General features: G+C 38.5%; 1 protein-coding gene across 4 annotated transcripts in view; it reads right to left on the minus strand.

Moving 5' to 3' along the window:
• Positions 1-20,688, minus strand: part of HEATR5B (HEAT repeat containing 5B) — a 102,520-nt gene extending 81,832 nt beyond the window's left edge. For 2 of the 4 annotated variants that reach the window (XM_019969989.2, XM_019969987.2), the window contains exons 1-8: positions 20,598-20,688; positions 19,603-19,750; positions 16,170-16,381; positions 11,927-12,035; positions 8,788-8,937; positions 4,150-4,321; positions 2,597-2,754; positions 1,085-1,334 (exon numbers count right to left, since the gene is read on the minus strand). In XM_019969989.2, the coding sequence (XP_019825548.2) occupies positions 1,085-1,334; positions 2,597-2,754; positions 4,150-4,321; positions 8,788-8,937; positions 11,927-12,035; positions 16,170-16,381; positions 19,603-19,728 (1,177 nt within the window). In that variant the 5' untranslated portion in view covers positions 19,729-19,750; positions 20,598-20,688. Of the gene's footprint in view, positions 1-1,084; positions 1,335-2,596; positions 2,755-4,149; positions 4,322-8,787; positions 8,938-11,926; positions 12,036-13,796; positions 14,697-16,169; positions 16,382-19,602; positions 19,751-20,105; positions 20,280-20,597 lie in introns of those variants that run through there. The other 2 variants (XM_019969988.2, XM_019969990.2) reach the window with 2 other exon arrangements.
• Positions 20,689-20,694: the final 6 nt, after the last annotated feature.

A 20,694-nucleotide genomic window follows, 5' to 3' on the forward strand; every position in this document is an offset into this window, starting at 1 on the left:
AATGATGCAAAAGCTGAAACTCCAGTACTTTGGCCACCTCATGCGAAGAGTTGACTCACTGGAAAAGACTCTGATGCTGGGAGGGATTGGGGGCAGGAGGAGAAGGGGACATCAGAGGATAAGATGGCTGGATGGCATCACTGACTCGATGGACATGAGTTTGCATGAACTCCAGGTGTTGGTGATGGACAGGGAGGCCTAGTGTGCTGCAATTCATGGGGTCACAAAGAGTTAGACACAACTGAGCGACTGAACTGAACTGAACTGAATGTATATTCGCAACAATGATAAAATAAACTATCTCATAGAATTTATATTTTACCTTGCATTAGTTTCCTAACTGTATTATAAGCACCAAGAAGACAGTAACTTTATCCTACTTATTGTTCAAAACCTGAATTACTGCTTTGCAATCTCAAATACTCCATAACTATTTGTTAATCTGAAAAAGTTATAAAATTGATATTGCCTAGAAGAGGGTTTCAATTATGAATTACTGAGGCTTCACAGTATACTCTGTAATGGGTTAAAAATCACCTGTAACTGTTTTTAAGTCTTCATATTAACCTAATAAGGGTGAGGAAAACAACATGTATTTATAAAACAACAGGCTCCAAGAAGAAAAACCATAATAGGTTATCCCTCAAAGATTCCTCAATATGCTACTGCATACCAGGAGAGCTATAAAATCAGTAAAAGTACTAGAAATAAAACAGAAAAAACCTAATCTTACAAACACACTACCCAAATATTAAAAAAACTCCAATTTACTGTAATTATATGTTGTTTTAATATCAAGTAAGAATACAATAAAAATGACTATTAAAACACAGTCAGAGACTTCCTTGGTAGTCCAGTGGCTAAGACTCCTTACTTCTAGTGCATGGGGTGCAGGTTCAATCCCTGATTGGGAAATTAAAATTCCACATGCTGCATGGCGTGTTGGAAAAAAAGAAGAAAAAAAAAAAGACACATTCCAGAAAGAGATATGAACTAATCAGATCTATCAGTATTTATTAAGGATAGCAATAAAGAACTAAATGACTAAATAATCAACAACACATACCATGACATCAATTCTTACCTACTGCTTTCATTTGTTTTCCAATCGCCTGGCATATTTCTTTGGCAGCTGCAATCTGGGCTTTTTCACCTAGCAAACTGCCCACGGTAGCTCTTAAAATAAAGGAGACACATCGTCTGGAATACACAGCCTCCACATGTGTTTGTGTTGCCCGAGGATGGGAAACCAGATCAAGTACATGAGACAAGAATGTAGCAAAACTACGCTCCAACCACTGGCCACCCAATGTTGTTACAAAAACAACATATGCCTGTAAATAGATTAAGATACAACTTCAGGTAAATTTATATACACGAACTGAAATTACAGATAAAACAACTACGTAAATAACTGATGACAGCATGCAAAATAACTTATCTTTGAGATTACAATTGAGAAAATTTAAAACTTGAGACCTTTTTAGTACTTGTAGCATAGGATTTACTGGTTGAAGTATCTTTAACTAAACACAGTTGTTGGGATAATAGCTTCACGAAGAACATAAAGAGAGTGGTGTGAGTGGGAAGAAAAGGTGAAATCACCCTGGGGATGACGGTGATGGAGGTGATGTATTTGTGTGGGTGTGTGCACTCAGTCGTGGCCAACTCTCTGCGACCCCATGGACTGTAGCTCATCAGGCTCCTCTGTCCATAGGATTTTCCCAGCAAGAATACTGCAGTGGGTTGCCATTTCCTACTTCAAGGGATCTTCCCGACCCAGGGATCAAACCCATGTCTCTTGCAACTCCTGCATTGACAAGTGGATTCTTTACCACCGAGCCACCTGGGCAGCCCTGATGAAGATGATATAGTAATAAGCCCCAACATGCTAAATAAATGCTGACCTAGAACTGTAAAACATTTGCTTATGACTACTAGATTGAAATGATTTACTGCTATTTTACATTTGTTTCTGGAACAACGTATAATTGGATGATTTTGACTAAGATCACAAAAAAATCATTTCATTTTAATGTGTGTGTGCTCAGTTGTGTCCAACTCTTTGTATTAGATGTTAACTATTATTATTATATTATTAACTGCAATATCTTATTTGGTATTAATTATTATTCTGAAATTATCTCACATAAGGTTTAACTTCATAAGCACATTGGTGATTAAGCAATGATGATAAATCCAAAGAACCAACCAATATGTTTAGCTACAAGGGTTGTTGAAAACATTAAAATCTAAATTCTTCAAGCTACTTGAATAAAATTTCAATTAAAACTAACCTATTCTACATCTGATTTTCTACCAAGTAAAATTTGGGAAAATTTTGTTACAGATAGATGTAGCAGATGCAGGTTTATTCACACATCATTAAGCATCTAATGTTCCATATAAGCATGTAATTTACAATTTGAATATAATTCATTCATTTAGTAAGAGAAATGCTTTGAAAGACATTTTTTAATTATTAAATTACAGATAGCATTAAAAATCTCTGTATGTGCTATTACTTAGTACAAGTCTTCGATGAAATTTCACAAGTGATATGAGCAGAATTCTTTTATACATATATATCACAAACCTGGGTAACTCCAACTCTCACTTCACGATTAACAGACCCTCCAACTTTTAACATTTCTCCACCACTCTTTAAGAAACCTGACCCTCCACGCAGAAATCCTGTGGCCATGAGTTCTAAGACTTCATCAAAGGTTGCTCGCTTCACATTCTGGCGCATTACTTTCAGGAAAAAAAAGCAAATTTATAAAGCAAATATGTTTTGCTATTTAAATGTTTTCTAATAATCTAGCTTTAAAACGCAAGCAATTATTTTTAAGGATACTTAAACTACTACAAAGGAGACAGAGTTATTTATTTTCTTATAATCTTACAATTTACAAAGTACTTGTAAAAATAAAAAATTTTAAGCAAAAAATGCTAAAAAAAAAAAAAAAAGGAAGGTGCTACAAATTAAAAACAATTCAATACTATGCCATAACAGTCTCACAATTATGCTAACTTCATATGAGGAATACAACATCCATAGCAGGGAATGCTAATTGATCACAGCCCTCACTCCCAATTGAGATGGACACAATGAAACTTTGTCAAGACCATGCTTTCTGTACAACAGTTAACCTATGGGTTGAAATGTCACTGGACTGCAACCAACTTGCCACCCCTGGTAAAGAGCTGTCCTACTTCATAAAGTCCTTTCATATAGAGTAGCAAATACAATCCTCACAAAAATTCTGCCGAACAGGCATAAAGCTCATAATTAGGTACGTAGACTTTAGAATTTGATGCCTGGGTTTTGATTTCACTTAATAGAACACTCATTATACCACAAATGACACCATCTCTCTAAGCCTCAATTTCCTTGTTTATAAAATGAGAATAACAGCAATACTTAGGATTAATAGGGCTTTTGAGAGGATTAAATAAAGTAACTCTGCTACAATTCAGTGCCTTATACACAGTTAGCACTTAATGAATGTTACCTATCATCATTATCACTGTTACCTAATTCAAAGATTGAAATAATTATCATTAAAGATTAAAAGACCAAAGCTCAAAGGGTTTCACAGCAAATAAACGTAAGAGCTAGGACTTGAACCTGTAATCTGAATCTTTTTCTACAATACAGAGATGGAGGAGGCGTGGGGACAACAGCAGAGCAGGGTTCACTCCACATCTACTCAGAGTTGTCCCTGAAGCATCTCCATGGAACGATGAGGCACAGGGGGGGAAATCAACACTGCCTCTGATTCTGCTTATAATAATGGTCAAGAAAAGAAAAATAATACTTTGCTATGAATGGAGATCTACTCTGCCCAGATTCTAGTCCCTGTACATTTGGACAGATACAAAACCACTCCATAAATCTTATTTGCTTAAATGTTCAACATACTTGCTACATGTAATCTTGTTCAGTATTATCATAAAAAACGTCCTGACCGTATCAAGGAAAAAGCCATGTGGGAACTTCTATTTTATGAAAATGCAGATAAGCATGTTTAACAATTTAAACTCTTTAAATTGACTTGCCTAGAAGTAGTACGTCATCTAGAAGGAAGCATTCCATATATCTTCAAATACCTGTTACAGTCTAGATTGGGGGCTGGAAAATAATACCTGTTGCTTGTTTTGGCATCAGTGCTGTAGCCATGACTGTTCCTAAGAGCTTAGACACTGCCACTCGTACCCCATAGTTAGAGTTTTCCAAAGCCTTGAAGCAGAGAGTGGCTATATTTTCCAGTTCAGCAGTCCACATGAACACAGCTTCATTCTGTAGTTCTAGGAGACACTGGAATTTTAAAAAATAAATAAATAAATGTATTAGAACTTCCACTTCCAGAGACAAAGGTAAGAAAAACCAGAATTATTCTCTCTTCTGAAATAACAACAACAACAAAACATGGACAAAATACATGAAACAACAGTTCTGAAGACACTGGACATCAGGCAATGAAGAATGCTAATCCTTAAGAGATTAAAAACACAAATTGAACCCTACAGTTGTCCCAGCATACTCCCTTGAGATTCCAGCAGTGAGGAGGAAATACATAACCCTAAAGTCCTGTGTTAGAAAGAAGAGTCTCAGATCAATAATCTCAGCTTCTAACTAAGACACTAGATGACACAGAGCAAATTCAACACAAAGTAAGCAGGAAAATAGGAAACAATACAGTTAAGAGAGGAAGTCAATCAACCAAAAAACTGAAAAGCAGAAATGAAACCAAAAGCTGCTTCTTTGAAACAACCGACACATCTGCTAAATCTCTAGCCAGACAGATGAGAAAAAAGAAAGACAAGACACAGATTATCAAAATTAGGAATGAGGAAGTCACATAACTGCAGATTCAATATATATTAAAAGGACAATATATTTAACAACTTAGATGAAACAGACAACTCACTCAAGAAGAAACAGATAACCTGAATAGCCCAATATCTATTTTAAAAACTGAATTTGTAGTTTAAAATCTTTCCCCAAAGAAAACTGGAGACCCAGAGAGTTGTACTGATGAATTCAACCAAATGATTAAGTAAGAAATAATACCAATCCTATATAAACTCTTCCAGCAATTTGAAGAGAAGTGTATACTTTCCAACTCAACATACTGACCCTGATACTGAAATCTGACAAAGACACTACAAGGGAAGAAAACTACATACCAATACCTCCCATGGATGCAAAACTTGTACACAAACTTTTAATAACTCTAATCCAACAACATATAAAATGGATAATATATCATGACCCAGCAGGGTTTATCATAGGAATGAAAGACTGATTAAAATTCTAAAACTAATCAGTGAAATTCATTAGCAAGTTGGAAAGAATTCATTTTATTCATCTCATTAATGCTAAAGAAACATTTAACAGATTATAAATAAAACTGGGGAAAACTGAACAAGATCAGTGGACTGTGTCAACGTCACTATTGTATTATGCCGCGTGTAATGCTATATGCTTTTTCAAGATATTACTGTTGGGGGGAACTGGGTATAAGTTTATAAAGATCTCTCTACTTTATTTCTTACAATTGCATGAAAACCTGCACACTATGCACTTAGTTACTCAGTCATGTCGGACTCTTTGTGACCCCATGGACTACAGCCACCAGGCTCCTCTGTCCATGGGGTTATCCAGGCAAGAATACTGAAGTGGGCTGCCATTCCTCCTCCAGGGGATCTTCTTGACTCAGGGATCAAACCTGTGCCACCTGCTCTGGCAGATGGTTTCTTTACCACTGAGCCGCTTGGGAAGCCCCTGCATGTAAAGCTACAATTATTTTACAATTATCCTAAAATAAAAAACTTAGAAAACAGAAACAACACTAGAAATAAAAATAATAAAAAAAAAAAAAAACGCATTTGACAAAATCTAAAATTCATTCTTAACAAAAACTTCTTGGAAGGCTAGGAATATAAGGGTATTTCCTCAACCTGATAATGGTCATCAAAGAAAACTGACAGTTAACATCATACTTAATGGTGAAGGACTGAATATTTCCCCTTTAAGGATCAAGAACAAGAAAAGAATGTTGGCTCTCATGTTTTCTATTCAACACAGAACTGAAAGATCTGGTCAGGAAGTGCAGTAAGAAAGAAAAATATATAAAAGACATCCAGATTGGAAAAGAAGTAAAACTGTCTCTGTGCACAGACAACACGATTGTCTACATAGAACACGTGATAGAATCCATTTAAAAAGCTGACATAGGGACTTCCCTGGTGGTCCACTGGCTAAGACTCTGTACTTCCAATGCAGGGGGCCTGGGTTTGATCCCTGATCAGGGAACTAGATCCCACATGCCACAACTACAATCTGACACAGCCAAATAAATAAAACATTAAAAAAAAAAAAAAAAAGCTGACATAGAATTAGTCACAGTTTAGGAAGGTTGGTTCATACAAGATCAATGTACAAAACAACTGTATTTCTCTATGTCAGCAATGAACAATTAGAAATTTAAAAAAATTTTTCATCAGTACTATTTGAAATAGTGCAAAAATATGAAATAGTTAACAATAAATCTCACAGAAGATATGCAAGATCTCTGCATCTGAAAACCACAAAATGCTGCTAAGAGTGATCAAAGAAGAGCTAAATGAATGCGAGATAGAGATATCATATTTATGAGTTGGACTTAATGATAAGCTGTCAACTCTCCCCAAACTGATTTATAGACTTGGTGCAACCTGAATAAAAATTTCAGCATGCTATTTTTGTAGAAATTTATAAGCTAAAATTTATATGGAAATGCAAAGGACTGAAAATACCCAAAACTATTTTGAAAAAGAAAATGTTGAAGGGCTGACACTACTTGATTTTAAGGCACTATAAAGTTGAGCTTCCCTGATAGCTCAGTTGGTAAAGAATCCACCTGCAATGCAGAAGACCCCGCTTTGATTCCTGGGTCGGAAGATCCGCTGGAGAAAGGATACACTACCCACTCCAGTATTCTTGGGCTTCCCTTGTGGCTCAGCTGGTAAAGAATCCGCCAGAATGCATGAGACCTGGGTTTGATCCCTGGGTTGGGAAGATCCCCTGATGAAGGGAAAGGCTACCCACTCCAGTATTCTGACCTGGAGAATTCCATGGACCATATAGTCCATGGGGTCACAAAGAGTTGGACAGGACTGAGCGACTTTCACTTTCACCTTCAAAGTTACAGTAATCAAGAAAGGTACATCAAGATGGACGAACAGTTCAATGAAACTATTCAGAGATTTCAAAAACAGACTCACAAGTATATGGACAACTGATTTTCAACAAAGGTGCAAAGGCAATTTACTGAAGAAAAGACAGCCTTTTCAACATGGCACTAGAATGAGTAAATATTCATGTGGAAAGCAAAACAAAAAATCTTTGATGTATACCTTGCACTATATACAAAAAGTAACTCAAAGTGAATCATATACCCAAGTGTAAAATTATAAAACTCATTTGGAAAGAAACACAGGAGAAAGCTTGGGCTAGGAAACGTTTTCTCAGATACAATGCTGTGCTGTGCTTAGTTGCTCAGTCGTGTCTGACTCTTTGCTACTGCATGGACTGTAGCCTGCCAGACTCCCTGGACTGTAGCCCACTAGGCTCCTCTGTCCATGGGGATTCTCCAGGCAAGCTAGAGGGTTGTCATGCTCTCCTCCAGGGGATGTTCCCAACCAAGGGATCAAACCCAGGTCTCCCGAAGTGCAGGAGGATTCTTTACCGTCTGACCCACCAGAGAAGCCCATGAGTACCAGAGTGGGTAACCTATCCCTTCTCCAGGGGAAATTCCCAACCGAGGAATAAAACTGGGGTCTCCTGCACTGCAGGTGGAATTTTTTTTATCAGCTGAGCTTTGCGGGAAGCCCCTTACATACAACACTAGAAGCATAATTAACATAATAAAAATTGATCAATTGGACTTTGACAAAATTCAAAACTCCTCTTCTTAGAAAGGAACGACTTAGGGAATGAAAGACCATGGGGTGCAAGAAAATATTTGCAAATCACCTATGTGATAAAGAAATATATAAAGAACCTACAAAGTACTCTCAAAACTCAGTAATAAGAAAACAAATAACTCAATGCAAAAATTTTTTAATAGATTCATTATCAAAGATATGAATGGAAATAGGCACCTAAAATATGACCATCATTAGTCTAGAAATGCAAATTAAAGCCACAATGAGATACCTGTACATATCTATAAGAATGGTTAAAAGTTAAAAGACTGGCAATACTCAATGTTGATAAGGGTCATGGAGAAAGAGGAAATTTCACAATACTTTGGAAAAGGTGGGAACTTCTCCAAAAATTAAATGTAAATCTAGAATATGATCCAATCATACCACTCCCAGCTATTTATCCATGTGAAAGAAAAGCAGTGTCTATACAAAAACTAGTACACAGATGTTCACAGTAGCTTTTTTGGTAATAGCCAAAATTGGAAGCAACCTGAATACTTATAAGAGGTGAAGGAATACACCAATTGTGGTATATCCATACAATGAAATACTACTCAGCAATAAAAAGGAATGAACTATCGATACATGTAACAACACTGATAAATCTCAAAATAATTATGCTAAATGAAAAAAGCCAGGCCAAAAAAAGGCACATACAACATTATTCCCTCCTATATATGACTCTAGAAAGAAATGAAACTAATCCATAGGAACAAAAATCATACCATATTTTAAAACAAAAAAAAAATCATCGATTATTTAAGAGCAAGCAGGTTAAGAAGCAATGTTATAAACCAGCTGAGAACTAACCTTGGCAACTGCACATCGAACAGCCATTGACCTGTCAGTTAAGAGGGACCTGGCATTCTTGTAAATATCACGATGACAGGAAGCTGCGGCACCACCCAGTCCATTCAGAACTTTCTGTAGACTCATTAAGATTTCACTTCGCCCCTGAGACTACACATAAACATAAAGAAAATTCCACATTTAAATAAGAACACACCAATACACAAAACTTCTCTGGACCTAATGGCGTTAATTCTAAACATAAATAGTAAGTAATGAAAAATAAAAAAGTATTCTAAAATGTAAAAATAATTATTAATTTCAACAAAACAATACCTGAGAAATTATGTTACAGTACGTAAATATATTCTAATGTAACCAGGACCTGATGAAATGCAAATAATGAGAACATGACAGATTCAAAAGCTTCAAAATAATAATTTCTCAAGGATCCCAACTTTTAGAATGCAAAAAGTTACAAAAAGTACCTAAGTAATACAAAGCTTCTAAAAGAGGAATAAAATATCCAACACAGTTTTAAAACTTCTCAGATCCATTCCAAACTATGAAATTATTGGGACTAATTTAAACTGTTGTTTTTATACTTACAGTGTTTGATTCATATTTCTGATAGTATACTGATTTAAATATAGATCTCTTTCATTAGATCGTAAGCTTTTTGAGGTCAAGTGGTAGATCTTATCCATCTTTACAAGCCTAATGCCTGAGAATATGTCCTCAACTCTTGTTTAATAAATGAATAGACAAAGAGTTCTTAGAAGAGGTGCTGTCCAAGAAACCTTTAGTTTTCCTAGATAAAGAATAAGACTATGAGACCAGTGCTTGGTCTATTTTCAGTTAACCCCAACTGAACAAAGAATTTTCAGAAGTAATAACAAATTGAAATGACAAAACAGAACTGTCTTTATATCATATTAGCTGCTGTGGATTGAATACTGTCCTGCCAAAAGACAAGATCAGTCCTATACCCTGTTACCTGTAAACATGACTTTATTTCAAAGTAAGGTTCCCAGATAACCTTAGGAAGCATCACTATGAACAAAGCTAGTGGAGGTGATGGAATTCTAGCTGAGCTGTCTCAAATCCTAAAGGATGATGCTGTGAAAGTGCTGCACCCAATATGCCAGCAAATTTGGAAAACTCAGCAGTGGCCACAGGACTGGAAAAGGTCAGTTTTCATTCCAATCCCAAAGAAAGGCAAAGCCAAAGAATGCTCAAACTACCGCACAATTGCACTCATCTCACACGCTAACAAAGTAATGCTCAAAATCCTCCAAGCCAGGCTTCAACAGTACGTGAACCATGAACTTCCAGATGTAAGCTGGATTTAGAAAAGGCAGAGGAACCAGAGATCAAATTGCCAACATCCACTGGATCATCGAAAAAGCAAGAGATAAATATCTGTTTCTACTTTATTGACTACGCCAAAGCCTTTGACTCTGTGGATCACAACAAACTGTGGAAAATTCTGAAAGAGATGGGAATATCAGACCACCTGACCTGCCTCCTGAGAAATCTGTATTCAGGTCAGGAAGCAACAGTTAGAACTGGTCATGGAACAATACACTGGTTCCAAATAGGAAAAGGAGTACCTCAAGGCTGTATATTGTCACCCTGCTTATTTAACTTATATGCAGAGTACACCATGAGAAATGCTGGAGTAGATGAAGCACAAGCTGGAATCAAGATTGCCAGGAGAAATATCAATAACCTCAGATATGCAGATGACACCACCCTTATTGCAGAAAGCGAAGAAAAACTTAAGAGCCTCTTGATGAAAGTGAAAGAGGAGAGTGAAAAAGTTGGCTTAAAGCTAAACATTCAGAAAACTAAGATCATGGCATCTGGTCCCATCACTTCATGGCAAATAGATGGGAAACAGTGGAAACAGTTGCAGACTTTATTTTTTTGGGCTCCAAAATCACTGCAGATGGTGACTGCAGCCATAAAATTAAAAGATGCTTACTCCTTGGAAGGAAAGTTATCACCAACCTAGAAAGCATATTAAAAAGCAGAGACATTACTTTGCCAACAAAAGTCCATGTAGTCAAAGCTATGGTTTTTCCAGTGGTCATGTATGGATGTGAGAGGTGGACTATAAAGAAAACTGAGCACCAAATAATTGATGCTTTTGAACTGTGGTATTGGAGAAGACTCTTGAGAGTCCCTTGGACTGCAAGGAGATCCAACCAGTTCATCCTAAAGGAAATCAGTCCTGAATATTCGCTGGAAGGACTGATGTTGAAGCTGAAATTCCAATAGTATGGCCACCTGATGCAAAGAACTGACTCATCTGAAAAATCCCTGATACTGGGAAAGATTGAAGGCAAGACGAGAAGGGGATGAGAGAGGATGAGACGGTTGGATGGCACCACTGACCCAATGGACATGAGTTTGAGTGAACTCCGGGAGTTGGTGATGGACAGGGAAGCCTGGCGTGCTACAGTCCATGGGGTTGCAAAGAGTCAAACACAACTGAGCAACTGAACTGAACTGAGAGAGAAACGAAATCAAGTAAAGATCAGGGCGAACCCTAATTCAATGACTGGAACCCTTATCCTATGAGAATTTGGACACAGAACCAGATGCATAGGTAGACCACCATATGACAGCAGAGACAGAGACACGAGAGCTGTATCTGCACACTCAGGGATACCACCAAATGCCCAGGACTGCCAGTAGCAATGAGAAACTAAGAAGGCAAGGAAGCATCATTCCCAAGAGGCATCAGAGGAAAAATGGCCCTGCTCATAACTTGACTTCATACATAAACCTCCAGAATTGGGACCCAATAAATTTCTGTTAAGCCATCCATTCTGTGGTAATTTATTCAGGCAGCCCTAGAAAACTAATACATTAGCTACGGTACAAAAAACCAATATGGCACTACAAAAATATCCCTGGGATTAATGTAAACCTCTTCTTTGTTAAGGAAAAGCATTATTTCCTTTCTCCTTGAAATATGAGGAACTATGCATCAAAACAAGGGGCAAGTAATATTCTTTACAAGTAATAATTTTAAATTACCCTCTTGCTAAGCCATATGAGTAATGCACTTAACAGAAAAAAGGAAAACATAGGTTCTAACTAACACCGAACTCCCACCACAAGCAAAACATTGAATACTTGTAAAACTTACCTCTGCACTCTTCAGAGATTTCAAAAGATTATTCACTGTTTCTGGAAATGCACTGCCTAACATTCTCCCCATTTTTTCATAAAATGCTCCAACACAAGCCACTGCAGCCCTGTAAGAAGTGACATTTTCATCAGTCACTGTTCAGATTAATAATTTTGTCATTTTTTTAATTTTCAGAAATCAACTTGTATTTGTGCAGGATATTTTTGTCCACAAATTTTAAACTTTCAATAACACCTTGTTGATCACTGACTAGCATAAAAAAATCTATAAATAATAAATGCTGGAGAGGATATAAGGAAAAGGGAACCTTCCTACATTGGTGAGAATGTAAACTGGTATAGCCACTATGAAAAACAGCACTGATATGGAGGTTCCTCAAAAAACTGAAAATATCGCCACCATATGATTCAGTAATCCCATTTCTGGGCATATATTCACAAAAAACAAAAACTCTTTAATTCAAAAATACACATGCACCCACCCCAATGTTCATAGCAGCACAACAGCCAAAACATGGAAACAACCCAATGACCATCAACAGATGGCACAATGGCAACAGAACAGATGACAGCTTAAGAAGATGTGGTGTATATATACACAATTGAATATTACTTAGCCATAAAAAAGAATGAAATACTGCCATTTACAGCAACATGGATGGACCCAGAGAATATCATAGCAAGTAAAATAAGCCAGTCTGAGAAAAACAAGTAGTATTTGATATCACTTATTTGTGGGATCTAAAAGATAATACAAATGAATCTACATACAAAACAAAAAGAGACTCAGAGATATAGAAAACAAACTTATGTTTACTGAAGGGGACAAGGAGGGCAGGGATAAATTAGAGGAGTATGGGATTAGCAGATACAAACTACTATACATAAAATAGATAAGCAATAAGGATTTACTGTTCAACAAAGGAAACTATATTCAATATCTTATAATAACCTATAATGGAAGATAATCTAAAATATATATATATAAAACTGAATCACTTTGCTATACACCTGAAACTAACAGAATATTGTAAACCAAGTATATTTCAATTAAAAATATTTTAGAAAAAAATGCCTTTATTCTTTATAATTGTTAACAAATACTATGGTTAAACTGTATTCTTGTCAGAAAAGTAAGAGAATAAACATATTCATATAATAAATCATACCCGTCCTCTGGAAAGAAACCCAAGCTTTCCTTTTGTTGTTGTTATTTAGTTGCTAAGTCCTGTCTGACTGTTTTGCAACCCCATGGACTGGAGCCTGCCAGGCTCCTCTGTCCAAGGGATTTCCCAGGCAAGAATACTGAAGTAGGTTGCCATATCCTTCTCCAGGGGATCTTCCCAACCCAGGGATCCAACCTGCGTCTCCTGCATTGCAGGCGAATCTGCATGTATCCTTTGGAGTCTGGCAAATCTGTGTCTAAATCCTAGGACCTGCCATACAAAAGCTATGTGTCCTGAACAAATTACTCTGAGGCTGAGAGTGATTAAATAAATTTAGTTTACTATCCTACAAGCAACAAACAATAGAATCAGAGACTCGATCTTCACCTCTTTGACTCCAAATTTCATGCTTTTTCAATACTCTATAGGCTGAAAACAAAGTTAAAAATGTCTGTCATTTGCCAGCATATATTACAGACTTTCTAAATATAATCCATGAATCCACTGGAAATACATATGAGTAATAAGTAACATGCAATAAATTCTGCTTTATCAGAACTATAAAATCATGTGTGGATTTGCTAAGTAATGGAGAAATGAATCACAAAACTATGAACATACCTCCCAACTCCAGAATAAACTGGAAAGCACTTTTAAGATCCATATCCATCCCAAAAAACACAAAATTTAGCCACAGCATACCTATGTAGTTGAAAACAGACCTAAACACCAGTGTCCAAGTTCACAATAGTTTCACCATTTCCTCTGTAAGCTGTTATACTGGTCCTGGCTCCTTAAATGTTGGTGTTGTGAAGGTGTATCCTTGGCACCTTCTCCTCTCAAAACAGTAATACACTCTTCCTAGGTAACTTTATCCAGACCGCAGGTTCAGCCTACTCCCAAATCTCCATTCTCTCTCTACTCACCAAAACAACATTCTCAGCTCAGGTCTCTGAAACCCAGACCAGGATTTCCAACTGCCTGCTATACACTGTCACGTGGACTCAAACTCAGCACATCCAGAACTGGATTCATCATCTTCTCCTGAACTTATCCCCTCCACTATTCTGTACTGGAAATAAGGTATAAATAAGCCAGCTCTGTTTCCAGTTATGTTTCCTTTGTCCAGAAAACAGGTTGGGAAACAGTCTGCAGGCCAAATCTGGCCCATCATGCAGCCTTTCACCTGTTGCTGTAAATAGTTTTATTGGTATACAGCTGTACTCATTTATTTACACACTGACTATGGCAGAGTTGAGTGGCTGCAACAAAGATATTCAACAAACTCAAACCATTTACTACCTGGCCCTTTCCACAATACTTGCTGGTCCCTAACCCATCACATCCATCTTCTCCTTTTCCCATCTTAACCCCTTACTTGACTCATTTCCATATGGCCTTCCTTGATGGTTCTTCTTTGCTGATGCCTTTTTGAGAAGCCTTCACTGACACTGCTCTTCCCTTACACCACAGCGAAGTTTATTCAGGTGTTATTTTCCCTCCCAGAGCACTCCTCATTGTACTATAACTGCTGGCTTTCTTAATGGACTCTTTCACAAGGTGCATCCCTAAGGCCATTATCCTCAAGACTTCCTCTGAAAATATCTGCCCTAGATCCAAACCACAAGTATGTGCTTGGAGTGGGGTTAAGTCCTTAACTCGCTGCTGCTACTGCTGCTACGTCGCTTCAGTCGTGTCTGACTCTGTGCGACCCCATAGACGGCAGCCCACCAGGCTCCCCCATCCCTGGGATTCTCCAGGCAAGAACACTGGAGTGGGTTGCCATTTCCTTCTCCAATGCATGAAAGTGAAAAGTGAAAGTGAAGTCGCTCAGTTGTGTCCAACTCTAGCAACCCCATGGACTGGAGCCTACCAGGCTCCTCCGTCCATGTGATTTTCCAGGCGAGAGTACTGGAGTGGGGTGCCATTGCCTTCTCCAAAGTCCTTAACTTAGAAGTCAATAAACTGAAACTGAAAGTTGCTCACAGACTGCAGCCTGCCAGGCTCCTCTGTCCATGGAATTCTCCATGCAAGAATACTGGGGCGGGTAGCCAGCCCTTCCCTTCTCCAGGGGACCCTCCTGACCCAGGAATTGAACCCAGGTCTCCCTCATTGCAGGCGGATTCTTTACTGTCATGAGGGAAGCCCAAGAATACTGGAGTGGGTAGTCTATCCCTTCTCCAGTGGATCCTCCCAACCCAGGAATTGAACCAGGGTCTCCTGCATTCCCTAGTGGTTCAGTTGGTAAAGAATCTGCCTGCAGTGTAGGAGACCCGAGTTCGATCCCTGGGTTGGGACAATCCCTTGGAGAAGGAAATGGCAACCCACTCCAGTACTCTTGCCTGGAGAATTCCATGGACAGAGGAGCAGGACAGGCTGCAGTCCATGGAAATGCAAAAAGTCAGATACAATTTTGTAACTAACTCACTTTTTCACTCCTGCATTGCAGGTAGATTCTTTATCAGCTGAGCTCCCAGGGAATCGGCCTCTGTCTCAGGTACTCAACTCTGCCATTTTGGCATGAAAACAGCTATTAAATGAAGGAGCATGTCCTTATTCTAATAAAACTTTATTTACAAAATAGGTGGCAAGCTGGATTTGACCTGGGGGCTATAGTTTGCCTGTTCCTGCATCAATCTCATCACCTAGAAAATCTTTTCTTTGCATCCCAGCCAAGAATATTATCTCCTTCAAAATTATCAGAAACCCCTGTACAAATTGCTGACATCAAACCAATTCTCTGTATTTTGCTACAAGTCCCAGGGACAATGGAGCATATGTTGAAACAGAACTCCTTCCCCAGACCTACTTAGAGCTTTTACTATCAACAGTATGCCCCAGGCTCCATCTACCTGGGAATCTTTACGATCAGCAGCCCTTCATTAAGATAATGTGTAAGTATTAGTCGCTCAGTCATGTCTGACTCTTTTGCGACCCTATTACAGCCCACCAGGTTCCTCTATCCATAGAATTCTCCGGGCAACAATACTGGAGTGGGTTGCCATTCCCTTATTGAGATAAATTACTCTGGGAAAAAAACAAGTTTCAAGGGTTAATTTCAAAGTGAGTACTTACAATTTTGTTGGTAAGTAGGCTGCAGTGTCATCTTTATTTCTGATAATGTCATTGCATTTATCAAGTGTTTGAAAAACAGTGAAAGTATCCCCAATGCTATAAAGGGCTGCAAGGTTTTTAGCTAACAATTTTCGTGTAGGTGGTCCAGGTGAACTACTTATTAATCCAGTTAATTGTTCAACAAGTTTTTTCTGTTTTTCCTTTACATCAGTCTGTTAAAAAAAAAAAAAAAAGTCAGTTTTTTTCTTATACATAATTTTATCTTTTAGTCAAAAAGGTTGTTCTGTTCAAATTTAAAGGAGATTATTCTCCTTCATTCTTCTCCAATTCCATAAAGTTAGCTATCAGTAAAAGTGACTACTCTATATCCAAAAAGTTTCCACATTGCCTTATTAAAAAATATAACAATCAAAGGATGTAAAATTTGAGTGTATGGACAATTAATGTCTTAGAACTCAGCTAAGGTCCCCTGTAAAGCAAAGCAGGTAGCTCACAAAGCTATATAGCTCAGTAAAGGAAACCAAAAGAAACTCTGAAGAGCCCTAGGCAACAGAAAAAATATTCAGATTTACTCATAATCAATGCTGAGAATTCATCCATTCATTAAAGGAATATTTATTTGCACGTACATGCCATGCACTATTCCAGGCACTGGGAGGCATGAGTGACCATAATAGACAAAGCCTCTGCAGTCAAGAAGTTTACATTCTAGTGGGGAGAGTGTTTACAAATAAACATGAACAGTGTAAGTTCTTACTGTTTTATAGAGACTAGTAAGAAAAAGGCAACCTGAAGAGAAATCAAGATGTGAGTTATACAGATATCTGGGAGAAGAACATTCCTGGCAGGAAACAAATGCAAAGGCCTTGCTCAGCATGCTTGAGGACAGAGAAGTCAGTGTGGCTAGAGCAGAATAAGACAGAGGAAGCAACAGGAAATGAAGTCAGAATGGTAGAAGGGACCAGGTCATGCAGTGCCTCAGACACCACTGCAAGAACTCTATTTTATTCTGAGAGTTTGAAGCAGAAGAGGAACATGATTAAATGTTCTAACAGGCTCGTTCTGACTACTGAGCTGAGGATACTCTACAAACGTACATGGTTAGAGGCATGGTGAACACTTAAAAAGTCGTGGCAAAAATTCAATGAGAAATGAGGGCAGTAGCAATGGAAATAATGAAAAATAATTGAATTCTGGACATATATAGGGGATAGAACCAATATGAATTGCTGAGAAACATGATATGAAGTTTGAGAAAAAAAGGGAAGTGAAGAATGACTCTAAAGGTTTATGATTTGAGCAACCAGAAGGATGAAATGGTCATTTCCTGATAGAAAGTACTGGCGAAAGGACAGGTTTGGAGGGTTAAATCAAGAATTTGGTTTTAACTTTTGAGATGCCATTTAGATATCCAAGAGGTAGAAGTGGAGCAGGTAGTTAGATATCTGAGAATCATTACTATGTAGATGGTAGTAAAAGTCATGACATTCGATGGTGTCACTGAAGGAGTAAGATGTATTTAAAAAACAAACAACTGTGCCCAGGACTGAGAAACAGCCAGCAAAAGAGGAGGAGTAACTAGGGAAGTTGGATGAGAACTAAAAGCAAATAGTTTCTTAGGAACCACAAATAGGAAAAGCTTCACACCAACAGTGCATCAACAGTATTGTTAACAATTTATTTTTTAATGTGAGTGAAGGGAGCACAGATGTTCATATTATTATGCTTCACAATTTGGATAACTTTTTACATACTCCTTTTATTTTTCAATTTCACAACAAAATAAAAATTTTTTTAAGTATTTCAAGATAGAGGATCAGCTAGGTGAAAAGCTGCTGATGGGTCCATTAAGACAGAATACTGACCATTGGTTTGGGCAAAACAAGATCTATTTCAGTGAAATGGAGGCAACACGTACTCAGATGGAGTGAGTTTAAGAGAAAATAGGAACTTTCAGTTAAAGACTGTAATGAATCCATGTGTTAATTCGGTCTCTACAGAAACTAAAATATACTCCAGGGCAATCAAAGAAATAAATAAGTAACTAAAAAGCACAAGTACATAAGGGCAAAGAAAACAAAGAATGAGCTATACTCAATAGGAAAGCTACAAGATCCCCAACTTCCAACACAGAACCCCCTAAAAGCTCATATATGTTGTGGCTTTTGTTTTGAGGCATCAAAGTTCTCATGGAGGAGAGAGTAAAGTTGCACCTAGAAGTGAAGGGAATGACTGAGAGTCTATTTAAGAAGCTCTAAGACTCTCATATCTCTCTCCTTCATTCTGGACTTTGCAAGCTCAGGCACAATTGTGGGCTGGGAAAACTACACTGACAACAGGGGGACTAAGTAAACGTTAACATACTTAATGTTGAAGTCCCCAGCCTTCTCCACAAAATCCTAGAATCTACGCAGCTAGTCATATACCTTAGGACACTTTAAAGTAAAAAAGGCAAAAAAAAAAAAGTAAAAAAGGCTCTTATGGGGAATGACTAGCCAAGAGAAACCTATGAAGAGTTCCTCAAAGAACGACAAAGCAGTTAACAAACATCACTCTGCCCGGCAAACTTTTACTACTCCCTCTTAAATTTTATTTTTAAAATTTATTTATTTTTAAATTGAAGGATAATTGCTTTACAGAATTTTGTTTGTTTTCTGTCAAACCTCAACATGAATCAGCTATGAAGTGAAGTGAAGTCGCTCAGTCGTGTCCGACTCTTTGCGACCCCATGGACTGTAGCCTATCAGGTTCCTCCGTCCATGGGATTTTCCAGGCAAGAGTGCTGGAGTGGATTGCCACTTCCTTCTCCAGGGGATCTTCCCAACCCAGGAGTCGAACCTGGGTCTCCCACATTGCAGGCAGACACTTTACCGTCTGAGCCACCAGGAAGATCCTGGTGAATCAGCTATAGGTATACATATATCCCCTTCCCTCTTACATTTGAGCAGATGGTAAAAGATCATCAGATGTTTGATTTCCTAATTTTAAACACAGCATCTAATTTTAAAAACGGAAAGTAAAACACACAAATATTGAAAAGTAATTTGGATGAAAAGACTGTGAAGGAAGAAAAAAAAAAGGCTAACTCTTCAGACAGACAAGTGAAGATAACTGAAACTGCTACATAGCACTAAGGGACCACTTGATGTTGGAGATAATGAATTTACGGTGATAGCAGTCACATAATCTTCTTTTTCTCCACTCACATTTAGATGTCCAGGAAGAAATATGAAGCCTCTACCCAAGCAATAAGCTAGATTTAAATGAGGTTTCAGTTTTGCCACAGAATAGAAAAAGGACAGACAAGAAATTTTTACTACCGTGTAATATTCTCAAGTGACCCACAACCTCCAAAACATAATGTGCCTTCTTACAAAGCATGTACACATAATATTCTTTACATATGTTAACTAGATAAAAAGCAATACCATACCTTGTTGGCAGCAACCAAGACTTTATCAAGAAATCGCAACCATTCAAAGATAAAAACTGGTCTCTTTGCTTCAGTGATTTGAGCCAAAGCTTCTTCATTGAGCAATAAACTGTGGGCTAACTCCATGACTGAAGTTTTAAATTCACACCTTAAATAAACAATTTTAAAATTCTTGTAAGGACTTGTTCATGTTAAAAGTCAAGCTTCATGAATATAATCACTAAGAAAAGAAATACAAGGCTTTACTTCTCATCTGTCTTGGAGGACACGTACATAACTTCGAAGCAAAACCTGAGAAACTGATTTTAAAGGATAAGGGTGCAAACAAAAACAAATGAAAGTCATGCTTGTTGAGGAAGAATGGATAATGGGGTCAAAGGAAAATTAAAATAAACAGTGCAAAAAAGACATAGTTCCAGAAGAAAAACAGATGTCCTTTACCCATTTCATAAACGGAAAACCGAAACACCAATATCAAACATCAGCCGAGCATGACAACCCACCCTCCTTTTTTCTCTCCTTCTGCTCGATGCACAGCACCCTCCCGCTGCTGCACCTGCCCCAGGAGAACTTCAAGGCGTCCCAGCAGAAAGATGCCACCTTGGAAGTCTCTGAGAGTCTTCCTTGGGGGGATGAGGTGGCGGCGGGAGGCCAGATACGCGCGGCCGAAGCTTCAGCTGCAACGCCGGGGGTGGTGGGGGGTGGGGTGGGGGCAGGAACGCAGCTGGCAGAGGACGCGCGCGCAGCTGGTCCGGGTAAACCCGACTACTGTGAGAACTGAAGCGCTGCGCTGGGACGGGGGGAAATGCAGGAGGCGCCGCAGGCCTGGGCGCCGGTCACCCGGGCTGTCAACCCTGGAGTCGGCGGCTGAAAAGTGAAAGTGTTCATTACGAACTGGAATTCCGTCCCCAGCCCTCTGACAACGTGGTGGCGGGAGCTTTGGGGAAGGGGATGTGTCAACGCCCAGGCTCTAGCTGCAGACTCGGCGGCCTCACCTCCTATTTCTGGCAGGGGCGCCTCAGCAGAGCTCCAGGGCCTGAAGCAGCCGCCGAGGGACCCGGATGCCCCGCCTCCCACACTCCCGCCGGCAGG

This window comes from Bos indicus, chromosome 11, assembly GCF_029378745.1.
Source record: "Bos indicus isolate NIAB-ARS_2022 breed Sahiwal x Tharparkar chromosome 11, NIAB-ARS_B.indTharparkar_mat_pri_1.0, whole genome shotgun sequence".
NCBI classification, from domain to species: domain Eukaryota; kingdom Metazoa; phylum Chordata; class Mammalia; order Artiodactyla; family Bovidae; genus Bos; species Bos indicus.